We start from the raw sequence: 25,063 nt of genomic DNA, 5'->3' as shown, positions 1-25,063 counted from the left end.
GAACCAACAAAGGTGGACAGGATCCAAGGAACAGCAAGAAAAATCTCAAAAACTCCAGGAAAATGGACTCAGCCCCTGGAAGAGCTCAAAAAAGAATCCAAAAATCAAATTAGGTTGGAGAAAATTGGGAAAAGGAGAATAACAGCTTAAAAACCAAAATAAGTCATCTGGAAAGAGAGGCACAGTAATTAAAATAAGAATATAGTATTTTAAGAGCTAGAATTGACCAATTAGAAAATAAGGCAAAAGAGTTAAAGAATGAAAAGAATGACTTGAAAAGAAGAATAGATCAAAAGGAAAAGGAGGATCAAAAGGAAATGGAAGAAATTCAGTCTTTAAAATTAGAATTGGGCAATTAGAAGCTAATGACTTCATGAGACATCAAGAAATTATAAAACAAAATCAGAAGAATGAAAAAATAGCAGAAAATATGAAACACCTCATTGAAAAAAAACAACAGACCTGGAAAATATATCCAGAAGAGACAATTTAAGAATTATTGGACTACTGGAAAGACATGACCAAAAAAAAATCCTAGATATCAAACTATAGGAAATTATCCAAGAAAACTGCCCTGATACCTTTGAACAAGATGGTAAATAGAAATTGAAAGAATCCACAGATCACCTCCTGCATTAAATCTCCAAATGACAACTCCCAGGAACATTATAGCCAAGTTCAAGAGCTCCCAGGCCAAGGAGAAAATACCACAAACAGCTAGTAAGAAACAAGTCAGATATTATGGAGCTCCCGTCAGGATCACACAGGAACTGGCAGCCTCCACAATGAAGGACTGGAAGGCTTTGGAATATAATATTCCGGAAGGCAAAGGAATTAGATTTATAACCAAGAATCAACTACCCAGCAAAATTGACTATATTCTTCCAGAGGAAAGAATGGTCATTTAATAAAAACAAAATACTTCCAAGCATTCCTGAAGAAAAGACAAGACTTAAATAGAAAATTTGAGGCTCAAATGCAAAATCCAAGAGAAGCATAAAAAGGTCAATAAGAGAAAAAATTTAAGGACTTCAATAAGGTCAAATGGTTTATATTCCTATATGGAAAGATGATATTTTTATAACACTTAAAAATTGTTATCATCAGTAATTAGAAGTATATATAGAGGGTGTGGTAGTAAGCTGTTTAGAATGATATGTCAAAAAATATAAAACTAGGGATGAAAAAGAGGATAATAATAGAAGGTATGGAAAAGAGAAATAAAATGGAGTAAAATATATAACATAAAGAAGCACTGGGGGCATGGTGGGAAGGGTGGCAGTGAAGACTAATATAATGAAAGGGTAGAAGAGTACTCTCATTGGATTTTCTCAGAGAGAGAATAACTAGATTCATTGGGATTGTATCTTACCCTGTGGAGAAGTAGAAGGGGAATAAGAAGTGTTCTGACCAAAAATATATACCACCTTTGTAAAGTTTATTTCTCTTTTCCCAGATGATGGCTCCCTTTTTCGTTAATTTCTTTCACTACATTTAAATTACATTACATTCACTACATTTCATTATATTTACTTTACAGTTTGTCAAGTGCTCTGCAATTATATATCAGCATTAAAATAAGCATTGGCCCTTAACAGTATATAGATGATTTAATCACAGTCCCCAGTAATAATCTTAAGGATTCTGTTTATAGCAAATACACATTAAGAATACATCTATGCTCAAGGCTTAGCACAGTGCCTGGCACATAGTAAACATTTAATAAATGCTTGTTTACTTGCTGACATTGTGTAATATTTGACAGACAATTTCCAGGAAGGCAAACCGAAATTATTGGCTGAATATTCATGTGTGAGGATGGTACATGGACATCAGTAGAACACAAACCCAATAGCAAAGCAAAGTAATAACAATATTAGTAGGCTAATAAAACATGCATGAACAATAGTATATAATCACACATACACACAAAGTAAAACTATGCATTGCTAAAAGATATATGAATCCAAAATACATGAAGTTGACATAGATCATGAAAAACAGAATATACTCAAAATATACAGTAACATATCCATTAATGAAAACATGCAAGACATACATTAAATGAGTAAACACTGTCATCTGACAACATGTATAATTACTTCTCCATTCTCCCCTATAAGAGCAAAAGTTGGCCTGGTCATAGTTTGAATAACCCTAACTGACCTGCTAACTATAGATCTATCAATCCCTATATCAGAGGTAGTTGATAGTATGGGCTGATCAGATTCATCCTAACTATAAGTCTTGTATTCTTAAACCTGAATTTTTGGAAGGTCCACACTTGATAGTCACAATCCTTGTGCCTAAGAATTTCTATGGCTAAAGTTCCCATAAGGAAAGGTGTTGCCTCTGGGTTTGGTCCTTTTCCCTATATGAAATTCTTATGTATTAGTAAACTAGTCTTTTGTTTAAAGTATCTATTTTTAAACCATTATCTGATTTAGACAGTCTTTATACAATTGGCAAATGGTCTCTTTTACTTAAAATCCACTAAATGCCCTTAAATCTCTACTTGTTAATCCATCAGGTAACTTACCTGTAATCAATAAGTGGTTGTGCTGAATTGTATTTACTGTAGCCTTGACAGTATATCATCTATTCCCTTCATGTAAGTCAACAATAAAAAATACTGAATAGCAAAGGGACAAGCATAGATCTCTGAAATACTGCACAGGATATTTTGCCATGTTGACATTGAACTATTAATAAATGTTCTTTCCATCCAACCATCCAGCCATTTCTGAATACCCTCTAATTGTATTAACATTCTTTATTTATCCATCTTTTCCACAGGGACAATTGAGATACTTTATGGAAAGCTTTGCTAAAATCCAGGTAAAACATATCCATAGCATTAGGGTAATCTTGCACGACTTGTTCTTGGAGAAGACATACTAGATCTTTGTAATTGATACTTCCCTTCTAGATATTCACCAATCATATCTTTGATGCTCTCTCTAGAATTTTCCAAGGAATTAAAGTGAAGCTCACTGGCTTATACTATGAAGACACTTTTTTAAAAAATCAGGACATTTGTCCTCTCCATCTATATAGTATCTCTCCCATTTTCCATGTTCTTTCACATATTAGTGATAGTGGCTGTTCAGTTGCTTTAATCATGTCACTTTTTTATCCCATTTGGTATTTTTCTCCAGCTCATTTTATACATGAAGAACCTGAGGCAAATGATGTTAAGTGATTTGCCCGTGGTCACAGAGCTAGTCAATATCTGAGGCCAGATTTGAACAACTTCCTGACTCTAGGCCCAATGCATTAACTACTGTGTCACCTAGCTGCTAAAAATTACTGATAGTGGCTAATCATTATATTTTTTGTGCATACTTATATGTCTTTTTCTTATATCTTTGATCTTTATAAGATATTGGATAAATAATGGTATCACTGGGTCAAAGAGTATACACAGTTCAGTGTCTTTTGTTTTCCAGGATGGCCAGCCCAATTGAAAACTCCAGTTTCTTTAGTATATCTCTTTTTCCACAACCCCTCCAACAATTGTCTGTTTCACAAATCTGATTGGTATTAAACAGAACTTCAGAGTTGCTTTGATTTGCATGATTCTATTAGTGATTTGGAGCATTTTCATATGCTTCTTGAAAGTGTGTTCTTCTTTGAATATTGTAAAGACACACTCTGTTGGAAGAAGACATCCTTCATGCTGACCTAGAGAAAGTGAGCCAGTACACTTACATATTCTTTTTAATCACTTTAGGTTTTTCCATTCCAACTTCCTTCTATTGTGCATGTCAATGAGGGGTATTTCTCACACCAAGAGTACATCTCTTTTTCTGTCATTAACAGCTCCTAGAAGGTAGAAAAAAATGCTACCTTGTGGTTTAAAACCAAACCCCCTTGTACTATCAAAATAATTCACTGTAAATGAAAGGTGAATAGTTTCTGATCTCTTGTCCCCCTCTTTTCCAGAATAGTCCCTTGACCTTCCATTTGCAGAGGCCATCTGTATGATTCTATTTTTCACTGTAAGAGGCCGGCTTCTGAGGAAATTTCCCTTCTCTGCCTAGTATCTTGATTCTACAAACTCTCAAATTTAGATGTACTTGCAAGGTGATGCTAGCAGTGCCCAACAAATCTTGCTTATCTGGCTAAAAAGACTATGTCTCTGAATCATACTACCTAGGACATTTCTACTCTTCTCACTAGGAGATAATAGTTCTCATGTGACCTTGTTCCTGATTCCCTCTTGGGCAGCATAGACAGGCATTCATAGCAGCTATGAGCTTCTGCCTAGATGTTTCCATTACTTGGAGAAAGAATCTAGAATCTGTCTTGAATTATCTTAAGGGTTACCACATGGAAAAGTGACTAAAATTGTTCTGATAAACAACAAAGGTCAGTACTGAGTACAAGAGCTAGAAATTACAAAGGGAGAAATTTAGGTTTAATATGAAGAAAAACTTAACAGGACAACCCAAAATGAAATGGACTACTTTGAGATAAGAGAGCCCAGTCAATAGAGGTCTTATACAAAGCTAAACCAATTATTATTTTTGAGGGTATCTGATAAAGAGGCTTCTTAGTTAGACATGGTTTGAAATAAAGAGCTTCTGAAGTCCTTTCCAACATTAATATTCTATAATTCCATGACAATATACTACAAGAGTTATATGAATAATCAAATTCTTTGACCCATGCATCCCATTCTTAGGAATAAACCCAAAAAACATCATCAAAAAGGGAGGGAATTAGCTCTCTGGCCTGCTTTTCATATCTGAATTATTTTTAATTGAAAAAATTAGAAATGACAAATATTTAATAGTCAATGGTTCAACAAACTGGTATACCAACAAAATGGGAATACTGCAAGGCAATAAATGACAGATATGAGAAACATTTTAAAATGGGGAAATACATAAAATAATTTTAAAGAAAGAAAGTAGGTCAGTATATACATAAATATATAGGAGTGATAAACAAATGATAATAGAAGGGAGACATAGAAGAAAGGCATAATTGATAAACTATTGTATCTTCCAAAGTTGGCCTCCTTCCTATCTGTTGTCTTCCTTTGTCTATTTTAAATTTCTTATCTTTTGTCTTTACATTGCCTTTATTTCTAGATATATCCCTCTCTTTCTCCCTAGTAATTGCTTACCACAGCAAGCAATATTTTGTAATAAAAGATTTTTTTAAAAAAGAAAAAAATACAACCCAATGGCACCACCCTATAATGTTAGTCTTTTTAAAAAGTTTAATAGCTATGAATAATAATACCCATTCATATAGTTTTTTAAGGCTTTCAAAATGCTTTCCTTACCACAATCTGCTTCTACTTTAGACACAGATAATATTGTTTCTTCCTAGCTGTATCCTAGAATAATTTTTATGTATTTTTTTAACTTTGGGAGGAGTAACTATTTTATCCTAACTGGCTTGTTTCATCCTATTGTAATGGTATTGCTGGATTTGCTGATATGATACTGAATACTTACTCCCTATATATTGATGCATGAAAAAGGCAATGGACCTGTTTTCATGATTTGAATTCATCTTTTTTGCTATATTATTGTATTGCTTAAGCACAATATGTTAATCCAACAGCCCATTGTTGCTATAATACTTTTACATTTATTAGTTACATTAATATTTGTGTATTAATGCAGGCATATATGGAACAGTTTGATGATAGGGTAATGTCTTGCTTTTGCAAGTGAAAAGCTTTTATGCTTTTGTGACTCTTAATATTAGGAGAACCAGGCTATAAGAATAAGTACATTTTTTTTAAACCCTTACCTTCTGTCTTGGAGCCAATACTATGTATTGGCTCCAAGGCAGAAGAGTAGGCAATGGGGGTCAAGTGACTTGCCCAGGGTCACACAGCTGGGAAGTGTCGGAGGCCAGATTTGAACCTAGGACCTCCCATCTCTAGGCCTGGCTCTCAATCCACTGAGCTACCCAGCTGCCCCCAGAATAAGTACATTTTAAGTACATTTAAAAGATATTAGGCCAAAAAGTTAAAGGATTAGAAGAATATAGAATTAAGGCCATTGAAATGAAAATAGGAGAGACATCTCTAGAAGTTTGTCTAGTCCGGCCTGAGAATTTTGGTCACAGAAATCTGTCTAAGGAATTGCCAGTAGAGTCATTCCTGAGAATTTCAGACTTGTCCTCTCTCTGAGGATGAGAAATTGCTTAAAGAAGTAGCAGGCTTCTTAATCAAAGAAAGCATTTCAAAAAAAGACTGAATGTCACAATTAAATCCAAGAATTCTACTTTATCTACTAGTTAAACTGAGGCCATTACTCCCTATGGTAGACAAATAGCATAGGGCTCAAAACTGGCATTTTCTCAAGACATAAACCATGTTCCCCAGGAGTATAATTTTGGGAGACAGCAATTGGACAGGCAAAAATGTGTCTGGGACACTGGAAGGACCTAAGCCAAACATAGTGATGAGACTGACAGATAGCATAAGGTCAACAGGTGAAGTTGTAGTAATCTCATCGAAGGCCAGATGTTCTCTTCAATCCAATCTAATTCAATAAACATTTATTTAGAACTTACTATTTGCCAAGTACTGTGCTAAGTACAGGGGATACAGTTTTTAAAAGGCAATCTCTGCCCTCAAAAAGCTAATAATCTAAAGGGAGAACGAAAAAGGAGGCAGGAAAGGACACAAAGGTATCTCATTCTATGGAGCTGAAACCAGGCAGAGCAAAAATGCAGTCGAATGAGTTGAGAATTCAGTTTCTATCTTCTTTGAAGGAAGCAATCAGGAGGAGTCTGGTACTCTGCCCTCCAGCCCTCCAGACAGAGGAAGAGGAGAAAAGAGAGAAATGAGGGGAATGTATACATTTTTTTTAAATTTAGCTTAATTTATTCCAATAACAAATAGATACATGTTTTCCAAAATTTCATAATTCATGTTGTTCCCCCTCCCCTTTTCCCTCCTTCCTCCCAGAGTTGACAAGCAATTCCACTTGGTTATATATTTATATAGATATATAAAATCACTAAAAATTTTTTACTTGATAGATTTTTCTATATTATTTTTTGCTACGTAGAGATCTTGTTAAGCCTAAACCCCAAATAACATACCCATATATACATGTGATAAGTGATTTCATATGTTCTTCTTTTGCATTTCTACACCCCATAATTCTTTCTCTTGATGTGGTTAGCATTCTTTCCCATAAGACTTTCAGGAGTGTCCTGTCTTGTTGCATTGCTACTAGTAGCAAAGTCCATTACATTGGATTTTCCACAATGTTTTACTTTCTGCATACTCTGCATGTTCTCCTGGTTCTGCTCATTTCACTCTGCATTAGTTCCTGTAGGTTCTTTCAGTTCATATAGAAATCCTCCAGATCATCATTCCTTATAGCACTGTAATATTCCATCACCATTATGTACCACAATTTGTTCAACCGTTCCCCTAAAAGGGAAAACCACTCATTTTCCAACTTTTTTGGCACCACATAGAGTGTAGCTATGAATATTTTTATTATCACTTTGGGGTACAAACCTAGTAGTGGTATTGCTGGACTAAAGGATATGCATTCTTTTAAAGCCCTCTGCACATAATTCCAAATTGCCTTCCAGAATTGCTGGATTAATTTACAACTCCACCAGCAATATGTTAGTGTCCTGATTCAAAATATATTTCCATATTATTCATTTCTGTAAGAGAATAAATTTATAAAACCAAAATCCCAAATCATGTACCCAAATAAACAAGTGATAAATCATTTGTTTTCATCTGCATTCCTACTCCAACAGTTCTTTCTCTAGAGGTGGATATCTTGGTATAGAGTATGAGAAACAGCATTCTTTTTCACAAGTCCTTCAGCATTTTTCTGGATCTTTGTATTACTCTTAGTAGCAAAGTCTATCACATTTCATCGTCCCACAATATTTCACTTACTGTGTATAATGTTCTGGTTCTGCTTATTTCACTCTGCATCAGTTCACATATGTCTTTCCAGTTTTTTCTGAAATAATCTTGTTCATCATTCCTTATAGTACAATTGTATTCCATAATCATCATATCTACAATTTGTTCAGGCATTTCTGAATTGAGGGAAATCCCTTTAGTTTCCAATTCTTTGCCACCACAAAAAAGGACATTTATAAATGTTTTTGTACAAACAGGTCTTTTCCCATTTTTTTATCTCATTGGGATACAGACCTCGTAGAGGTAATGCTGGATCTTTTAAAGCCCTGTGTGCATAATTCCAACGTGCCTTCCAGAATGGTTGGATCAATTCACAATCCCACCAGCAATGCATTTGTGTCCCAATTTTGTCACATTCCCTCCAAAGTTTATTCTTTTCCTTTACTGTCACATTCATCAATCTGCTAGGTGTAAGGTGGTATCTCAGAGTTGTTTTGATTTGTATTTGTTTAATCAAGAGGGATTCAGAACATTTTTCATTTGATTATTGATAGATTTGATTTCTTCATGTGAACACTGTTTATTCATATCATTTGGCCATAATTGGAGAATGGCTTGACTTCTTATAAATTTGGCTTAGTTCTTCATATAGTTAAGAAATTAGACTTTTATCTGAGAAATTATCATATTTTACCTAGCTTGTTGCTTCCCTTCTAATCTTGGTTGCATTGATTTTGTTTGTACAAAACCTCTTAAATTTAATATAATCAAAATTATTCATTTTACATCTTGTAATTTTCTCTATCTCTGGTTTTAAATCCTTCCCTTCTTCATGGTTCTGACAGGTAAACTATTCTACATTCCTTTAATTTATTTATACTTTCACTCTTTATGTTTAAACCATATACCCATTTTAACCTTATCTTGGTATAGAGTGTGCAAAATTAATCTAAACCTAATTCATGCCATACTGTTTTCCAATTTTCCCAGTAGTCTTTGCCAGATACTGAGTTCTTATCCTAAATGTTAGGATCTTTTGGGTTTATAAAACACTAGATTGCTGAATTTATTTACCTCTAGTCTATTCCATTGATTCACCCTTCTATTTCTTAACCAATACCAGATTGTTTTCTTGATTACTACTTTATAATAGTTTAAGATCTGGTAGTGGTAGGCCACCATCCATTACATTTTTTTCATTAGTTCCCTTGATACTCTTGACCTTTTGTTCTTCCCAATGAATTTTGTTATTTTTTCTAGTTCTACAAAATAAAATTTTGGTAGTTTTATAGGTATGGCACTGAATAAGTAAATTAATTTAGGTGGGATTGTCATTTTTATTATGTTAGCTCATCCTACCCATGTTTTTCCAATTATTTAGATCTATTTTTATTTGGATGAAAAGTGTTTTATAATTGTGTTCATATGATTCATGTGTTTGTTTTGGGAGATAGATTCTCAAATATTATATGTTGTCTATAGTGATTTTAAGTGGAGTTTCTCTTTCTAACTATTGTTGCTGTTTTGCTGGAAATATATAGAAATACTGATGATATTTATGTGTTTATTTTGTATCCTTAAACTTTGCTGAAATTATTATTTCCACTAGCTTTTTACTTGATTTTCTAGGATTCTCTAAGTATACTATCATATCATCTGCAAAGAGTGATAATTAAGACTCCTCACTGTCTCATAAAGTCTGTGATGAGAAACAAAAGACCTTACCTTGTTAGATAGTATTATCAAAACCTTAAAGAAGGAGATAAGAGTTCTAATTGAGGTACAGTGGCATTCAAGAGACTCAAGTTAGATAACTAGTAGAAAGTTCCTGTCTTATTGAGACTATTGACTACAATCACTTGTCTATAGGAAAGTTCATTTGACTTTCTAATAAGTGGAAATGGAAAGAACTGATGGAACCTTAAGCAAACTCGAGTATCTTTGCTACCTTTTTATTTGAGAGTTTTGCATCTATGTTCATTGAGAGTGGTCTATAATTTTATTTTCTTTCTCTGCTTTTAGTCTTCCTGGCTTAGGTTTCAGTTCCATATTTGTGTCATAAAAAGAATTTGATAGCACTCCTTTGCTTATTTTGCAAAACAGTTTGTATACTATTGGAATGAATTATTCTTTAAATGTTTGATAGAATTCACTTGTGAATCAACCTGGCCCTGGGAATTTCTTCTTAGGGTGTTCTTTGATGGCTTTTTAAATTTTCTTTTTCTGAGATGGGATTAAATTCTATTTCCTCTTTTGTTAACCTAGGCAATCTATAGTTTTGTAAATAGTAATTCATTTCACATAGATTTCCTGATTCATTGTCATATAATTGGACAAAATAGCTCCTGATAATTGCCTTAATTTCCTCTACTTTGGAGGTTAAATCATTCTTCTTATTTTTGATACTGGTAATATGTTTCTTTTTTTAAACAAAATAAACTAATACTTTATCTATTTTGTTTTTTTTTTTCTTCATAGAACCAGATCCTAGTCTTATGTAATAGTTCAATCGTTATTTTACTTACCGTTTTATTAATTTCTCTTTGATTTTTTGAATTTCTAATTTAGTTTTTAACTGGGGGGGGGGTAATTTGGTTTTTAATCCCTAGTTTTTTTAATTGCTTGCCCAATTAATTGATCTGTTTTTTCTCTATTTTGCTGATATAAGCACTCAGGGGTATAAATATTCTCCTGAGTACTACTTTGGCTATATCTTATAAATTCTGATATGTTGTCTCATTGTCATTCTCTTTAATGAAATCAGTGATTTCCCCCATGATTTGTTCTTTGACCCACGAGTTTTGAAGAATTAGATTACTTAGTTTCCAATTAATTTTTAATTTGCCTCTCCATGAATCCTTATAATGTTTAATGCATATTTATCTGAAAGAGTTGCATTTATTTTTTCTGCATTTGATTTTAATGTTTTTATGACCCAGGACATGATGAATCTTTGTATATGTACCATGTGCTGCTGAAAAGAAGGTATATTCCTTTTTATCCCTATTCAATTTTCTACAGATATCTATTAACTCTAACTTTTCTAAAATTTTATTCACTTTCTTTACTTCTTTTTTATTTTTTAATTTTATTTATCTAGTTCTGATAGGGGAAGGTCTCCCACTAGTATAATTTTACTATTTATTTTCTCCTTAAGCTCCTTTAGTTTCTCCTTTAAAAATCTGGATGCTATACCATTGGGTGCATATATGTTATGTACTGATATTTCTTCATTGTCTCTACTGCCTTTTATCAAGATGTAATACCTTCCTTATCTCTTTTAATCATATCTTTTTTTTTTTGCTTTAGCTTTGTCAGAGATCATGACTGTTACTCATATCTTCTTTTTCTCAGTTGATGTCCAATAAATTCTGCTCCAACCTCTTACTTTTACCCTGTGTGTGTTTACCTGCCTCATGTGTATTTCTTATAAACAACATATGATGTGATTTGGGTTTTTAATCCACTCTGCTATCTGCTTCTGTTTTATGGGTGAGTTCATCCCATTTACATTCATGACTATGATTACCATCTGTGTATTCCCCATCATTTTGATTTCCTCTTTTAATCCTGCCCTTTCTCCTTTCACTCTTCCCCCCACCAGTGTTTAGCTTTTAATCAGTTCCCTTTTCCCCCCTCGCTTATTCTATTCCCCTTCCCAGAACCTCCCTTTTTAATCCCCTCTGACTTCTCTTTAGGGTCTTTTAATCATGTCCCCCAACTTTCCCTACCTTAATATTACTCCTCTCCCGAAACAGCCCTTCCTTATTCCCCTTCTACTTCTATATAGATTAAGATAGGATTCTCTACCTCAATAAATTTAGATGTTCTTCCCTCTCTGAACTGATTTCTATGAGAGTAAGGTTTAAGTATTACCTGTCACCACCCTCATCCTCCCCTGCATTATAATAGTACTCCCCTGCCCTGCACCTCTTTATGTGATATAATTTGCTCCACTTTACTTCTCTCTTCCCATTTCTCTTAGTAGAATCCTTTTTCGCACCTAGTTTTTTTTTAACATATCATCCTAAACAGCTTACTACCATACCCTCTGTCTATATATGCTTCTTCTAACCACTATGATGTTAACAATTTTTAAGAGTTACAGATATTATCTTTCTATTTAGGAATATAAACAATTCGACCTTATTAAAGCCTTTAAATTTTTTCTCTTTCTTATTTACCTCTATGTTTCTCCTGAATTTTATATTTGGACATCAAATTTTCTAAGTCTTATCTTTTCTTCAGGATTGGTTGGAAATCTTCTATTTTTATTTAATGACCATACTTCCCCCTGAAAGAAAATAGTTAAAATATTATAGAATATATAGAATATAGAATTTTCATGGTTAGGTGGTTCTTGATTGTAAACCCAGTTCCCTTGCCTTCTGGAATGCAATATTCCAAGACTTGAGGTCCTTTAATGTGGAAGTTGCCAGATACTGTGTAATCCTGACTGGGGCTCCATGATATCTGAATTGTTTCTTACTAGCTACTTGCTGTATTTTCTTCTTGGCCTGGGAGTTTGTGAACTTAGCTCTAATATTCCTGGGAGTTGTCATTTGGGGATTTATTGCAGGAGGTGACTTATGGATTCTTTCAATGTCTATTTCACCCTCTTGTTCAAGAATATCTTGGAAGTTCTCTTGGATAATTTCAATTGTCTTATATGGATCTATTTTCCAGGTCAGTTGCTTTTTCAATGAGGTATTTAATATTTTCTTCTATTTTTTCATTTTTCTGATTTTGTTTTATTTATGTTTTGATGTCTCAAGAAATCATTAGATAGTATTTGCCCAGACTGAGTTTCTTCAATGACTTTTTGATTCTCCTTTTCCATTTGGTCCATTCCTGTTTTCATAGAACTCTTTTCTTCTTTGGATTTTTGTGCATCTTTTTCTAGTTGACCAATTTTGCTTTTTAAGTTCTAGTTTTCTTTTAGCATTACTTATTTTTCTTTTTTCCAATTTTCTTCAACTTGTTTCATTTGGTTTTTGAATTCCTTTTGGAGTTCTTCTGGAGCTTGAGACTAATTCCTATTTTTGTTTTTGTTTTTGTTTTTTAAGTTTTGCATGTGATTGCTTGGATTTCACCATCTCTTGTTGTTCTATTCTTGGCTCTCCCCCCCCCCCATAGGAATATTTGAGGGTCAAGTGGTTATTTTTTTTTCAGTTTGCTCATTTTTCCAACCTTTTCTTGGCTATAGATGGGGAATTCTGCAAGTTTCTTGGAGATTCTATGTCCTCTTCTGGCTTGCAGAGTTTTGCCCTGGGGTTAAGTGCTATCACCTTGGCTTGAAAGGGTCCAGCACTATGGACTTCCAGACCTCAATGCAGACTGGTCCCAGGGTCTGGGACTTCAAGGGTGGGGTGGGGTGGGGGGTCTGAGGTGCTCTTTTGTTGTCCCATGTCCCAAGATCCTGAAGTTGGCCTATGCCTAGGTTCTGAGTTTGGCATGGTGAGGGGGTGGGTGGTCAACCATCACTTTTCTTCTGGATCCCCCTTAAACCATGGAAATCTTCTCTCTCTCTGTCTCTCTCTGTCTCTCTCTCTCTCTCTCTCTCTCTCTCTCTGTCTCTGTCTCTCTCTCTCTCTGTCTGTCTCTCTTTCTCTCTCTTTCTCTCTCTCTCTCTCTCTCTCTCTGTCTCTGTCTCTGTCTCTCTCTCTCTCTCTCTCTCTCTCTCTCTCTCTCTCTCTCTCTCTCTCTCTCTGTCTCCCTCTCTCCCCCTCCCCTTTCAAGTTGTGTTCAGTGGAAGAGCCCCATTACCTGTCCTACTTTGGCTCCTGTCCTTTTGAGGTGCCATCTAAAGATCAGTTTGAAAGAATAGTCAGAGTGGTTTCAGGCTTTTGCTGCTATTAAGTTGCCAAATGGCTATCTTGGCTCTTCCTGCCACCCCAGAAGGTATACATGACATGAATACAAACTTTAGCTGAAATATTTGAGGAGAGCAGATCAGAAGACCCTAATACTAACTTTGTCTTTAATGATATGATCCAGAGGTTGATACAGAAAGGAATTGTAGACCCTGAAAATGCAAGCATTATACTACAGAATCTCATTCTAAATTTGGTCCATAACCTTCATACAGCTAATGTCATCTTAGCCATGTAGACACAGAAACCACTCCAAGATGAGAGCTGCTATACCAAAAAAAAGTTAGGCACCAGAGACCTATTGTTTTGCCAGGAGAGGTTTGACTAACAGTGAGGCAATAAGCTTAAATCCTTGGATTTGAAGTTGATCATTACTGAGAAATTCAGGGAATATATATACATATATGTACTCTAAGGATGGACTGACAATAATCTATTACTCTATATTGACCAGCACTGAATTTGATGCTATTTGTCTGTAGCATCGGCCAATTATGATTTCAGTATTCATCATAGGACTGCCAAGTCTAATGAGAATGCACATGTTTTGTCCAGAATGCCAAATAACACTAGAACTACATGTAGCGATACCATAAGAAGATGCAAGAGCAATTTGTAACACTCAAGACATTAGATTACAACTGGGTATAAGTATAGTTGAGACTTTGGGAAGTCAACATATTTAAATTTTGTGATGTTAAGCCAATCTTCTTTGCTATGGTTGCTCACAGAAAACTGGAGGTGAGAACAAATAGATTATGAAGGACTAAGAGAAGTAAAACAAGCCAAAAACATGGGAACAATCCTCTTCATCTAAAGTTCCAGAGAACAAATGGTATCTTATTGCCAAGGCAATGGCAGAAAGTAGAGTGTTGAATCAGACTGACTCATCCCACACATGAATCCCAGAGGTGGTTGTGTTGCCCAAAAACATATGGCTCAACAGCCATTAATACATTACATAATGGCCTTAGACATATGGGTCAAGAAAGGACCCCAGAGCTGGTAAAAAATCACCTACAGATGTCACTAAAAAGTGTGAAACATAGACCAGATGTGTACAAAGGAAAACATACCTATTCATGCTGCATATTTGGAACACATTAGTACTAGCATGTTTTTGGAACTTGTCTGTATTGACTTTCTGTCTCTGGAAGGAGATAGTAAAAATGTGAGTCATACCCTAGAGGTGACCAACCAGACATGCACAAGTATTACCCAACCAAAAGCATCTACTTTTCCTAAGGTACCATAGGAAAAATATTTTTAAGTCTATGGATACTTAGTAAGTAAGTAAAGAGACTTAGTGAGCAAAGTACTTAAGGAAATGTTGACCATGGCAGTTATTGAAAAGTCTAGGATTATTCTTAACCATCCTCAAAGAGGTTCTAACTGCACATTGTTGAACATGTTAGAAAAATCTTTCAATTTAAGAAGAAGTTGAACAACCCTTAATATGTGGCTTCAGCTCATAAAGTCTGTGATGAAAAACAAAAGACCTTACCTTGTTAGATAGTATTATCAAAACCTTAAAGAAGGAGATAAGAGTTCTAATTGAGTTACAGTGACATTCAAGAGACTCAAGTTAGCTAACTAGTGGAAAGTTCCTGTATTATTGGGACTACTGACCACAATCACTATTGTCTATAGGAAAGTTTGTTTGATTTTCTAATAAGTGGAAAGAACTGATGGACCCCTAAGCAAACTCTATACATCCAGTGAAGAAGATGTATACATTATTATAGGTTAGGAAATTTAACACAGAAGCTACACCTTTCCAGGCTAAAACTGCTACACAGATTCTTAAGGAACAGATTCAAACAAAGCTCTAACATCTTGATAATAAATCTGACGTGGGGGCCACCCCATTAACAAGTCTAATAATACTGATTGTTAGCCTATGCCAACCATAGGTGAGATCTAGGGTGCTCTCTCTTGGTTGAGCTGAGTTATCTCACTCCCAGGGAGAAGGAGCCTTCATTTATATTATAAGGTATATATTCTCATATGCATAATTTCTCTGATTTCTATTTTGCTATTAACTTGAATAGATCGTATTTGCTACATGTGTTCATTGTGAAACATATTTTGTGGGAAGAGAGTCAAGACTTAGACATAAAGCCCTGAATCCTCCTTTCCTTATTAGTAAATAGCAATTAGGAGTTTGGCTTGAACCTTAGTTACTTCCCCTAGACTAATAATAGTTAAGTGAGCAGATAAATATCATTCTAGTCAGATATTCCCTCTCTCTGAGTGCAGAATGACCAGCCTATGGCTACAATCTCCTGCTTTTGCTCCTGGCAAGAATTAAAATTTCCCTTGGAGAAAAGTAGGGTAGGGGAAGATACTCAAAATATCTATTCTTGCCTCCCTAAAAGCCACATTGGGAAACCAAACTAACATAGATATGGAATCTGAGGCTCAGAAAGGGTTATTGCCTAGTCCAAGGTAACATAGCTCATAAATGCCAAGCTATGACTTGAACTTAAGCCTTGCTATTATTACCAAATCAGTTCGTATATTTACTATTTTTAGTAAAGCTTTATTGTCAGTGAATTATTTGAAATGACTCTTTCTTGCCCTGGAGAAATTTACCAACTGAAAATAAATCACATCCATTTAAACCATTAAACATTTTGAAGAAACCTGAGCATAGATCATCCTTCCCACCCTTACTCAATAATCTACTCCTTGCCCCATCCCCCAAAGCCTTTTCAATTCTAGAAAGTGGAGAGGCATCATGATATAGTGAAAAAAAATGCTAAGCTAAGAGTACAGAAAGACTGAGTTCAAATTACTGAATGAATGACCATGAGCAATCTTTGAGCCCTAATTTCCTTATCTGCAAAATGGAGAAAATAATACTCCTTTCACTTACCTTCCAGAGTTGTAAGGATCAACTGAGATAATGTAAACAAGGCACTTTGTATATGGGGTGGCCATTTAAAACAGGACCAAAAAATGGAGTCTTGTGGACATATGGATGAAAGAATCACAAAGCAAGACTAGAAGAAAGTTTCCTTAGGAAGTAATAATGGGAATAAAGAGGAATATAAATGAAAATGAGTTACAAAAAGGTAAATAAGGGCTGAAAAAAAGGATGATGACAAAAAAGAGAGGTGCCACCACATCTTAGTTAATTTTAATAATCATTTTAAGTAGATAGGGGGCAGCTAGGTGGCTCTGGTGGATTGAGAGCTGAATCTAGGGACAGGAGGTTCTGGGTTCAAAGCTGACCACAGATAATTCTTAGCTGTATGAGCCCTTACCTAACTCTTCTGCCTTGAAACCAATATACAGTATTGATTCTAAGACAGAAGGAACAGGTTTTTTTTAATCATTTTAAGTAGATGAGTAATAAAACTTTTGGAAGTAATAATAAAATTTCCAAAACTCACATCTATTAAAGAACCAAGTTTATGTTCCAGGTCCTCTGATTTCATATGGGTATTTTTTTTTGCTAAAACAGCAAGATCTGTGTTTTCACTTTTTAAACGATAGATAAGATGCTGAAATCCACCTGAATTCTGGAGGGGTTCAATTCCATAAGTAACATTTTCAAACTGTAGTAATCCTCTGCAAAATACATGAAGTTTAGAAATGGGAAAAATTAAATATATATTATAGAATTCTGATAGATTCTCAGATGGCAAGAATTCAACAAATATTTATTATTTTTACCTTGTACCAAGTACTTGTATCAAGTCCTGTGTTAGAAGATACGAAAACAAGGAATAATACAATCCTACTCAAAAGGAATATGGGTTCCATTCTAACAGGTGAGACAACAAGGACCTATCTAAGTACATACAAAACTATAAAGAGAACAAATACAAATAAATGGAAAGTAGTTAAATATGATAGTTTGAGAGGAAGGGCACTAACAAAAGTCACTTAATTTTCCTTATGGATGAGTTTACTCACTTGTAAAATAAAGGGATTATAGTAAATGTCCTCTGAGTTCTAGGGCTGCCTTCCAGCCTTAGCCTTATGATTCTATTAAAGAAATTATAGAGGCACAAAGGATTCTTGGAAAACAGTATTCAGGAGATTAAGTCATTGTTGCATGGCATGTTTGTGGCATTAATATAGGTTTTTAAAGGAATATGTGGTGCCATGTGCTAAGGAAGAAATCATTTGATAGTCCAAAATATATACCAATCCTTCCTCCAGTACAGACAGCTCTCCTGTTCTCTAGATTATAGGGAAAAATCATACCATCCTTAACCAAAATGTGCAAAGAACTCTACAAGAGCAAATGTTCCCAGCAGAGCCTCTTCTGCCTCAGGAGAACAGAAAAATTATGTCAAAGGGACAATTGAAGCATAGTTTTTCATAAAATTAGTTCTCCATTTTTCCAAGATTACAAAAAAGGAAACTGAATTGTTCAATCAATAACAAAGTATAATAAAGATCGAATCTTAGATGGTTCCACAGTGGTCACATGAACCTTTTGCCTTTAAAGTCAAGGAATTGGTATGCAGCCTTTGTTAAACTAATGAAGTTCAGAAATTCCTCTGATAGATGGTTTCACAATCAATCCAAAGATATATACAAAATCCTATTCCACGTTTTCATTCTGCATCCACATCTCTGCACATATATCTACTTTAAATCTAGGCAATTTGTTATGAACAAATACTGTAAAATTGGTTTTTATAATCAAATGCAAATAAAAAATAACCTGAGTCCAGAACAGGTGTGAAGTGTGACTACTGATTTTGGGGAACCTGCAACGTGTCCTTGGTAGTTACAGTGTTTCTGGGGGGTGAAAGACAAATAGGTTATTTGAGAAGTAGTTCTATTCAACTCTTATATACCCTTAAGGTTTTTCACAAATGTTTTTATATTTTAAAGAGAAGATGAATAATCTAGCTATTGTCCACTAGACTAAATGATCTCCCAAAGTTTTACATGGGCCATTTAGTACTACCCCCTAAGACAGTGATTGTGAACTTTTTAGAGACAGTGTACCATACTGTGTGCTGTGCCTGCCCACCCTCCACAGACCATGTGTCATGCCCCCCCAACAAGTGCTAGACACACCCCACCCCACCCTTATCCCACATGGGGAGGAAGCGCTCCCATTGGACTGTGGGGGGGGGGAGAGGTAGGTGAAGTGAGGAATATCCTCAGAAAGTGTAGAGGAGGGGAGGGGAGTGGCCCAAGTGCTTGGATCCCCTCCAGCTCTGCTACCTTACCTCCTATGCACTCCCATTGGCTGCTGGGCAGAGGGGCAGGGCATGTGAAAAAAATGTTATCAGGCATGATGGAGAGAGAGAAGGGAGCAACTCTGCCTGAGTCCTTCTGCCTTCCTAGTAATGAACTGTGTGTGTGTGTGTGTGTGTGGTGGGGAGAGTAGCTGTGTGCCCACAGAGAGCATTTCACATGCCATCTTTGGCACCCAGGCCATAGGTTTGCCATCACTTCTCCTTTTAATGGTCGTAGCATTTCATATCCCATCTTGAAAGTGAGTCATCCCATCATAATCATAAGTAAACAAATTCTATTGCACTACTATGCAATGAATTTTAGTATATTTTATATACATATAATTTCTAAGTACCTGGCTTATTCACAAAATCTAGTGGAGCAATAAACATAGCTTTTCAGTGTCCCAACCTGTTTCACCTCCACAGAAGAACTGGGGGAAAAAATGACTGAATGAATTTGCTCAGATTAGGAACAGTGTGATGGACTAGAAAGTGTGCTTGGCTTTGAATTTGAAAAAGTGAGCTAAGGTCTCAACTCTGAAAATTATTGCCTATCTAAACTGGCAAGTCACAATCTCTATGAGCTTAAATTTTCTTTACTATAAAATGGGAGCATCATTAGAATGTCAGTATTACAAACTTTTAACAGTAGGAATTAGACAACCATAAATCCTTAGACTTGAAAGTGTTCCCCTTGTTCTACTCCAATCTAAAGTCATTTATAGCATTCCCAAGTAATTGTCCCATCTCTGCCTCAAGACCTCCAGTGTCAGGGAAGTTTTTGCCATTTTTAAAATATTGTTTGAAAATCTTTCTTTATACTGAACTGAAATCTTTTTCTCTATGACTTCATGGTTTCTAACTACTTTTCTTAGTTCTTCTTAGAGCCAATTCATATTCTTTCTCATATACATTATTCTACAAAGCCTAACAAATGCAAAGGTGCTGACAAAGGTAAATTAGAAGCAGGATAAAGTTGAATATAGATGTGACTAAGTTATTAATAATGCTGATCATCTATAGATTCCTAAGTTCCTGACAGAGTAATTCAGGGATAAAAAGTGTCACTTAGAATTGAGCAAAACTATGAGGTCTTTTTTTCTCATTGTTATCCAAAAATCAAAAATCAAAAATCAAAAATGTCATCTATATATTCCACCATTTAGATTCATTTTAATTAATGTTGCTTTATAATACAGTTATTATTTGGGAAATTTGGTAAATCATACCTTATTGTCAGTTACTTTAAGCTATAGTAGGGATCATTTTAGTGAATGAGTTTTGATTGGAAGTTGGGAAGAAGAGAATGAGAAAATAAGGGAAAATATGTACTAGCATAGAGCTAGTAATCTTTTTCCTCTTGGCTCCTTATAGCTTGCACAACTCCTATCTCTATTGTAGGTATGCCCAGATTTCTCTATACTACAGTGAACGCTAAGGGAGGGTGTGGGTAAAAGTTGGTAAAAATGTTGTTTTGGCCCAAAATTTTATCTGTTTGAGGAACTCTTTCCACCAATACAGATCAGCAATTCAACTGCAATTTAGAGTCTGAGAGAATTCCTAGGACCCCAACAAGATGGAAGCACATAAAGAGGTGTAAAAAACTTAGAGGTCATCTAGTCAGCCTGTGGTACTTCTGAGTCCAATTAAACCAAAATAAAATACAATTGGGAAAATTAATAAAATAAAGAAAAATGCAATAGAACACAGATAATATTAACATGTGGTTTTCTAAGGCAATATGTACCCTACAAAGATGCTTATTCATAGTTGAATCACTCTATTTCTTTTGGATTTGACACCACTGATTTAGTCCAACATCTTTATTTAGAGGTCATCTAGTCTGAGCTCATATTACAGATGAAGGAAACTGAACTAGATAATATATCAAAGACAGGATGAGGCAAGGTCTTCCTGTGTCCCTCCATCCACTATATCACACTGCCTCTTCTTAGAAAAACTTCATGCTAAGTAACAAAATAAAACAAAATGAAAAATCTTTGACATAAATCCGAATCTTACCAGAATAATGTCAGATTTATAATACAAAGCACCTTCACGATTATACATATAGACAATAAAATCTTCTGGTATAAACAATCTAGATATGAGGAAAACAAAAACAAGAATCTTTTGAGTTGGGAAAGCTTAACTCTTCATTTTTGATCATGTCAACTAAGAAGATTTCTGCCATTTAATTGTATTATCAAGTAATATTACCTAAGATTGCTACTTCGTCTGACACCACTGAGGCTCTGTTAGATAGATTCCACATGCTATAGCTCTCCAGTCCAATGCCCCCCTCCATCTCTCACTATTCCTAATTCACTGTGTCCTCCATGTTGTTCTTCCAATTCAGTTTCCCTAATTATGAGGGAATACTTATCCTAAGTAATATTATGAATTAGGATAAAATACTTAAAGTAAGTGGAGTCTCCACAAGTAATTTAGTTTTAATTTCAAATTTATTGATGAATACTGTTTACCTCTACAGTGCTTCTATGCAACATGATGAACATTTATTAAGTTCTACTGTGTCCCAGGTACTATGCTAAGCATTTGTAATATAAATAAGAAAGATATTCCCTGCCTTCAAGGAGCTTACAATCTACTGGAAGAAGTTAATATAGGAAAAGAAGCTAAAAGTTGGGGAAGGAGGACCTCCCTGGGTACCCAGCCTGGAGGTAAGGTGAGAATAGTAGAATTAAAACCAAGCAGAACAGTTGGTAGCAAATAAGTGAATGGATGGGATTTTGAGTCCTCCATAAAGGGAAGCCATGAGAGGATTTTTTTTTTTTGCTCTATTCTCCAGCCTTATAATCATTAGAACTACTGAGGATGTACTGATGAGATGTGAATATCAAAGCTGACGCAATCTGTATGCTGATGAGTTTTCTGGTGATAACCTGTTTGAGGGAGGAATTAGAGGAGCAGAGGAATGATCATGATAATGATGATAGTAGAGTGGATATCAAACAGAGCAGCTAATAATATATCATAAATATGTCAAATATGTCATAATATGTCATATGTCATAAAAACTGACTTATGTTAGTCTCTCTGTATATATATATATACATATATGTATATATATGTATATATATATATATATCACAAGATGTCTCTAGCACTCATTTCTTAGTTAAAAGAACTTTATAGTTGATAGAGAGCTGTCCTCAGATTTGGGAAGATTTGTTGTGGTTCAAGTCCTGGCTATATGACCTAGGCAAGTGACTTAACTTCTCAGCATCTGAAGCAACTCTCTAAGATTATCGACCATAATTGATAGAGGAATTTCTAAACTGGGAGCTTCCTGCAATGATGAAATAGAAGCATTTTTTAAGGAAATTAATTCCTCTGAAAAAGGTTAATAAAAAGGGAATACTAGGAAAATAATGGAGTGAGATAATACCTGGAACTAGTTTCCCCCTCCCCATAGCCTGTCATTTTAGGAGCTCCCAAATCAGAAAGCTCATCAGTGACAAGTCAAATGTTTTTTTAAACCCACAAAGAAATTGTACAAACAATAAATGCATATCAACTCAAACAGCCCAATGCTACTAGAATTATTTCAGGACCTCTAGCCCAGCTTTCTCTGTTCCCACCATCAAGTCAAAGACTCCCATGACTTTGCAGCAAGTTTCTCTGATGGTCTCATTTCTAGAATATATAAGGAATTAAGTTAAATTTATAAAAAGATGAGTCATTCCCCAAATTATAAATGGTCAAAGGGTCTGAATGGGTAGTTTTCAGAGGAAAAAATTCAAGTAATCAATGGCCATATCAAAAAATTATCTAAATCACTAAAAATCTAAGAAATGAAAATTAAAGCAACTCACAACTATCAGTTTGGCAAAGATGACAAAAAATAAAAATGACAAATGCTGGAAGGGCTATGGGAACATAGGTACATTAATATACTCTTGATAGAGCTATGAACTGGTCTAGTAATTCTGGAAATCACTTGGAAAATATGACCAAAAACTTAATTGTGCAGATTTTTTAGACCAACAACATGGCTTCTAGGTTTATATCTCAAAGATTTTGGAGAAAAGAGGAAATGAGCTCATATGTACAATAATATTTATAATAGCTCTTTTTTATGGAAAAGAATTAGAAACTGGGGTGCCCATGCACTGGGGAATATTCAAACAAGTTGTGGGTATATGAAAGTGGCATGAAATTATATTGTGCTATAAAAATATATGAAGGGAATCCTGTGCAGTTTGCATCATTCAAATAAAAATGCTCATTTCAAAGTTAACAGTCATTTCTTTACTGTCAAATATAATGACCTTTTCTCAGCCCTCCACTTTTAACTAGTCAATTCCTAGATACTTTCTTCCCTAGGTTTTCATGACACTAACTTTTCCTAGCCTCCTCCTACTTATTTGACCACCCTTTCTCATTCCTCTTTATTCTATCTTCTTCCAAGTCATGCTTTCTAACTGTAGAAAGCACCCAAGTATTTGTTGTGACCTCTCTTCTCTAATCTATACCTCTTGGTGATCTCAAGTGCTTCTATAGGTTCAATTACCTTTGTAAATGATCTACTTATTCAGCTCTGACTTCAGTTAACCTCTAAATGAGGTCAATAAGCATTTATTATGTACTTGCTATATGCCAGGTTTATATAAACAACTGTCTATTGGACACCGCAAACTGGATGACTGTAGAAATCTCAAACTTATCATTCCAAAGCTGAATCCATTATCTGCCTCCCCAAATCCTTCCTTTCCTAAACTTTCCTTTTGCTGTTGAGAGCACTACCATCCTTCCCATTACCCAAGCTTGCCAATCTTAGGGTCATCCTCAATTTTTCACTCACACTCTTCTCACAGTAAATTACAGTAAATTGCCTTTTTTTGTAATTGAAAATAATTAATCCAAGGGAATAAGAATTTACCTTTGTTTCAGTTGCAAAGTATATAGTTTTCTTTCTACTGAAATAACATATGAAATTTCTTCCTAGAATATCAAGAACAAGAGGAAATCAGTATAGCAGTTTATGAAGTAAACAGCAATATTTAAACCTAATATTTCTCAAGAAATATTTAAAATGCCTTTCTTAATTAGCACAGTTCTTTGCATATCTTAAGTACTTTAATATTTTTTTCATTTAGAATTTTTCATTTAGTTTTCATTTAGAATTTTATAAGAATCACGCTAACCATAACTTAAATACTATATACCAAGTTTATAAATAAAATCATCAATCAGGAGATCTGTAGGAGACACCAGCTAAAAGCAGGAGACAAAAGAGTCAAGAAAAACTGTTACAATCAGAAAACCAATATGGGATTGCAAGAGAGCATCAGTGAGGTAACTGGCACTACTTAACTCTGTTAAATCCACTATGTGTTTGATCTACATGACTCTGTGTCTTTCAAGCCAGAAGGTGACTAGAAGTAATGTTAACAGCCTAAGCTCAAAGTCCCCAGAGCCAATCAAGTCTCATGAATAGTTTGAATTACCTTTTAAGGAAAAGTTGATATGGATCAGAGTCCTTATGTGACAGCTGTACCTAGACCTCACAGCGGCATTTCCAAAGTTTACTCTAGACCCTATCAACCAATCCATAGGCATTGGTAGAATATGTCCCTCAATTTTTATTGCAGACTTTCAATCATTTCATAGGCCCATCACTAGAGTTTTCAGCCAACATAGTTTGAAGGTAACTAGAATAAACCCATAATAATTGATTTGTTGGCTATGCCAAGCTCGAATGTGAATTATGTGGGTCAAATGCTGTCTATGTAGAAAATGTTCTAAATTTGACCTTATAAACCAAAATGGAATAGGGAAGAGTGTGTCTCAGGTAGTGGGAGATAATATTTATACTTTTGTTCTTGCTATATTTTCAAAAGAAATATTCCTTTGTAAAAACTAAGTAGGGTTAATTGGCCAAATTGAATTGGGGAACAAATAGCTGGTGGTTAACCATAAGAACACACCAGAAAGGAGACTTGAGATGATAGCATTAAAAAAGTCTCACAGACCCTTATGAGTATCCTAGAACTCTGAAAGGGAAATGTAGTCTCTCTCACTCTAGGAACCTGACTAGCTAATGTGCTTGTGGGTTGGGAGAGTAAGTCTAGAGTCTG

The 25,063-nt window shown here is 34.9% G+C and overlaps 1 protein-coding gene and 1 long non-coding RNA gene across 3 annotated transcripts in view; one reads left to right on the top strand and one right to left on the bottom strand.

The window, feature by feature from the left end:
* Positions 1-25,063, bottom strand: part of LOC100032991 (disintegrin and metalloproteinase domain-containing protein 32) — a 160,120-nt gene that overhangs the window by 126,588 nt on the left and 8,469 nt on the right. For both annotated transcript variants that reach the window (XM_007476380.3, XM_007476383.2), the window contains 4 exons: positions 23,866-23,927; positions 20,982-21,060; positions 18,431-18,507; positions 17,145-17,322 (listed from right to left, as the gene is read on the bottom strand). In XM_007476380.3, the coding sequence (XP_007476442.1) occupies positions 17,145-17,322; positions 18,431-18,507; positions 20,982-21,060; positions 23,866-23,927 (396 nt within the window). The remainder of the gene's footprint in view (positions 1-17,144; positions 17,323-18,430; positions 18,508-20,981; positions 21,061-23,865; positions 23,928-25,063) is intronic.
* LOC103102005 (uncharacterized) overlaps positions 1-25,063 on the top strand; it is a 72,036-nt gene that overhangs the window by 43,401 nt on the left and 3,572 nt on the right. The gene's annotated exons all lie outside the window — the stretch shown is intronic.

This window comes from Monodelphis domestica, chromosome 1 (genome assembly GCF_027887165.1).
Source record: "Monodelphis domestica isolate mMonDom1 chromosome 1, mMonDom1.pri, whole genome shotgun sequence".
Lineage (NCBI taxonomy): Eukaryota > Metazoa > Chordata > Mammalia > Didelphimorphia > Didelphidae > Monodelphis > Monodelphis domestica.
The sequence above is the reverse complement of the archived record's forward strand: the minus strand, read 5'-3'. Positions and strand labels throughout refer to the sequence as shown.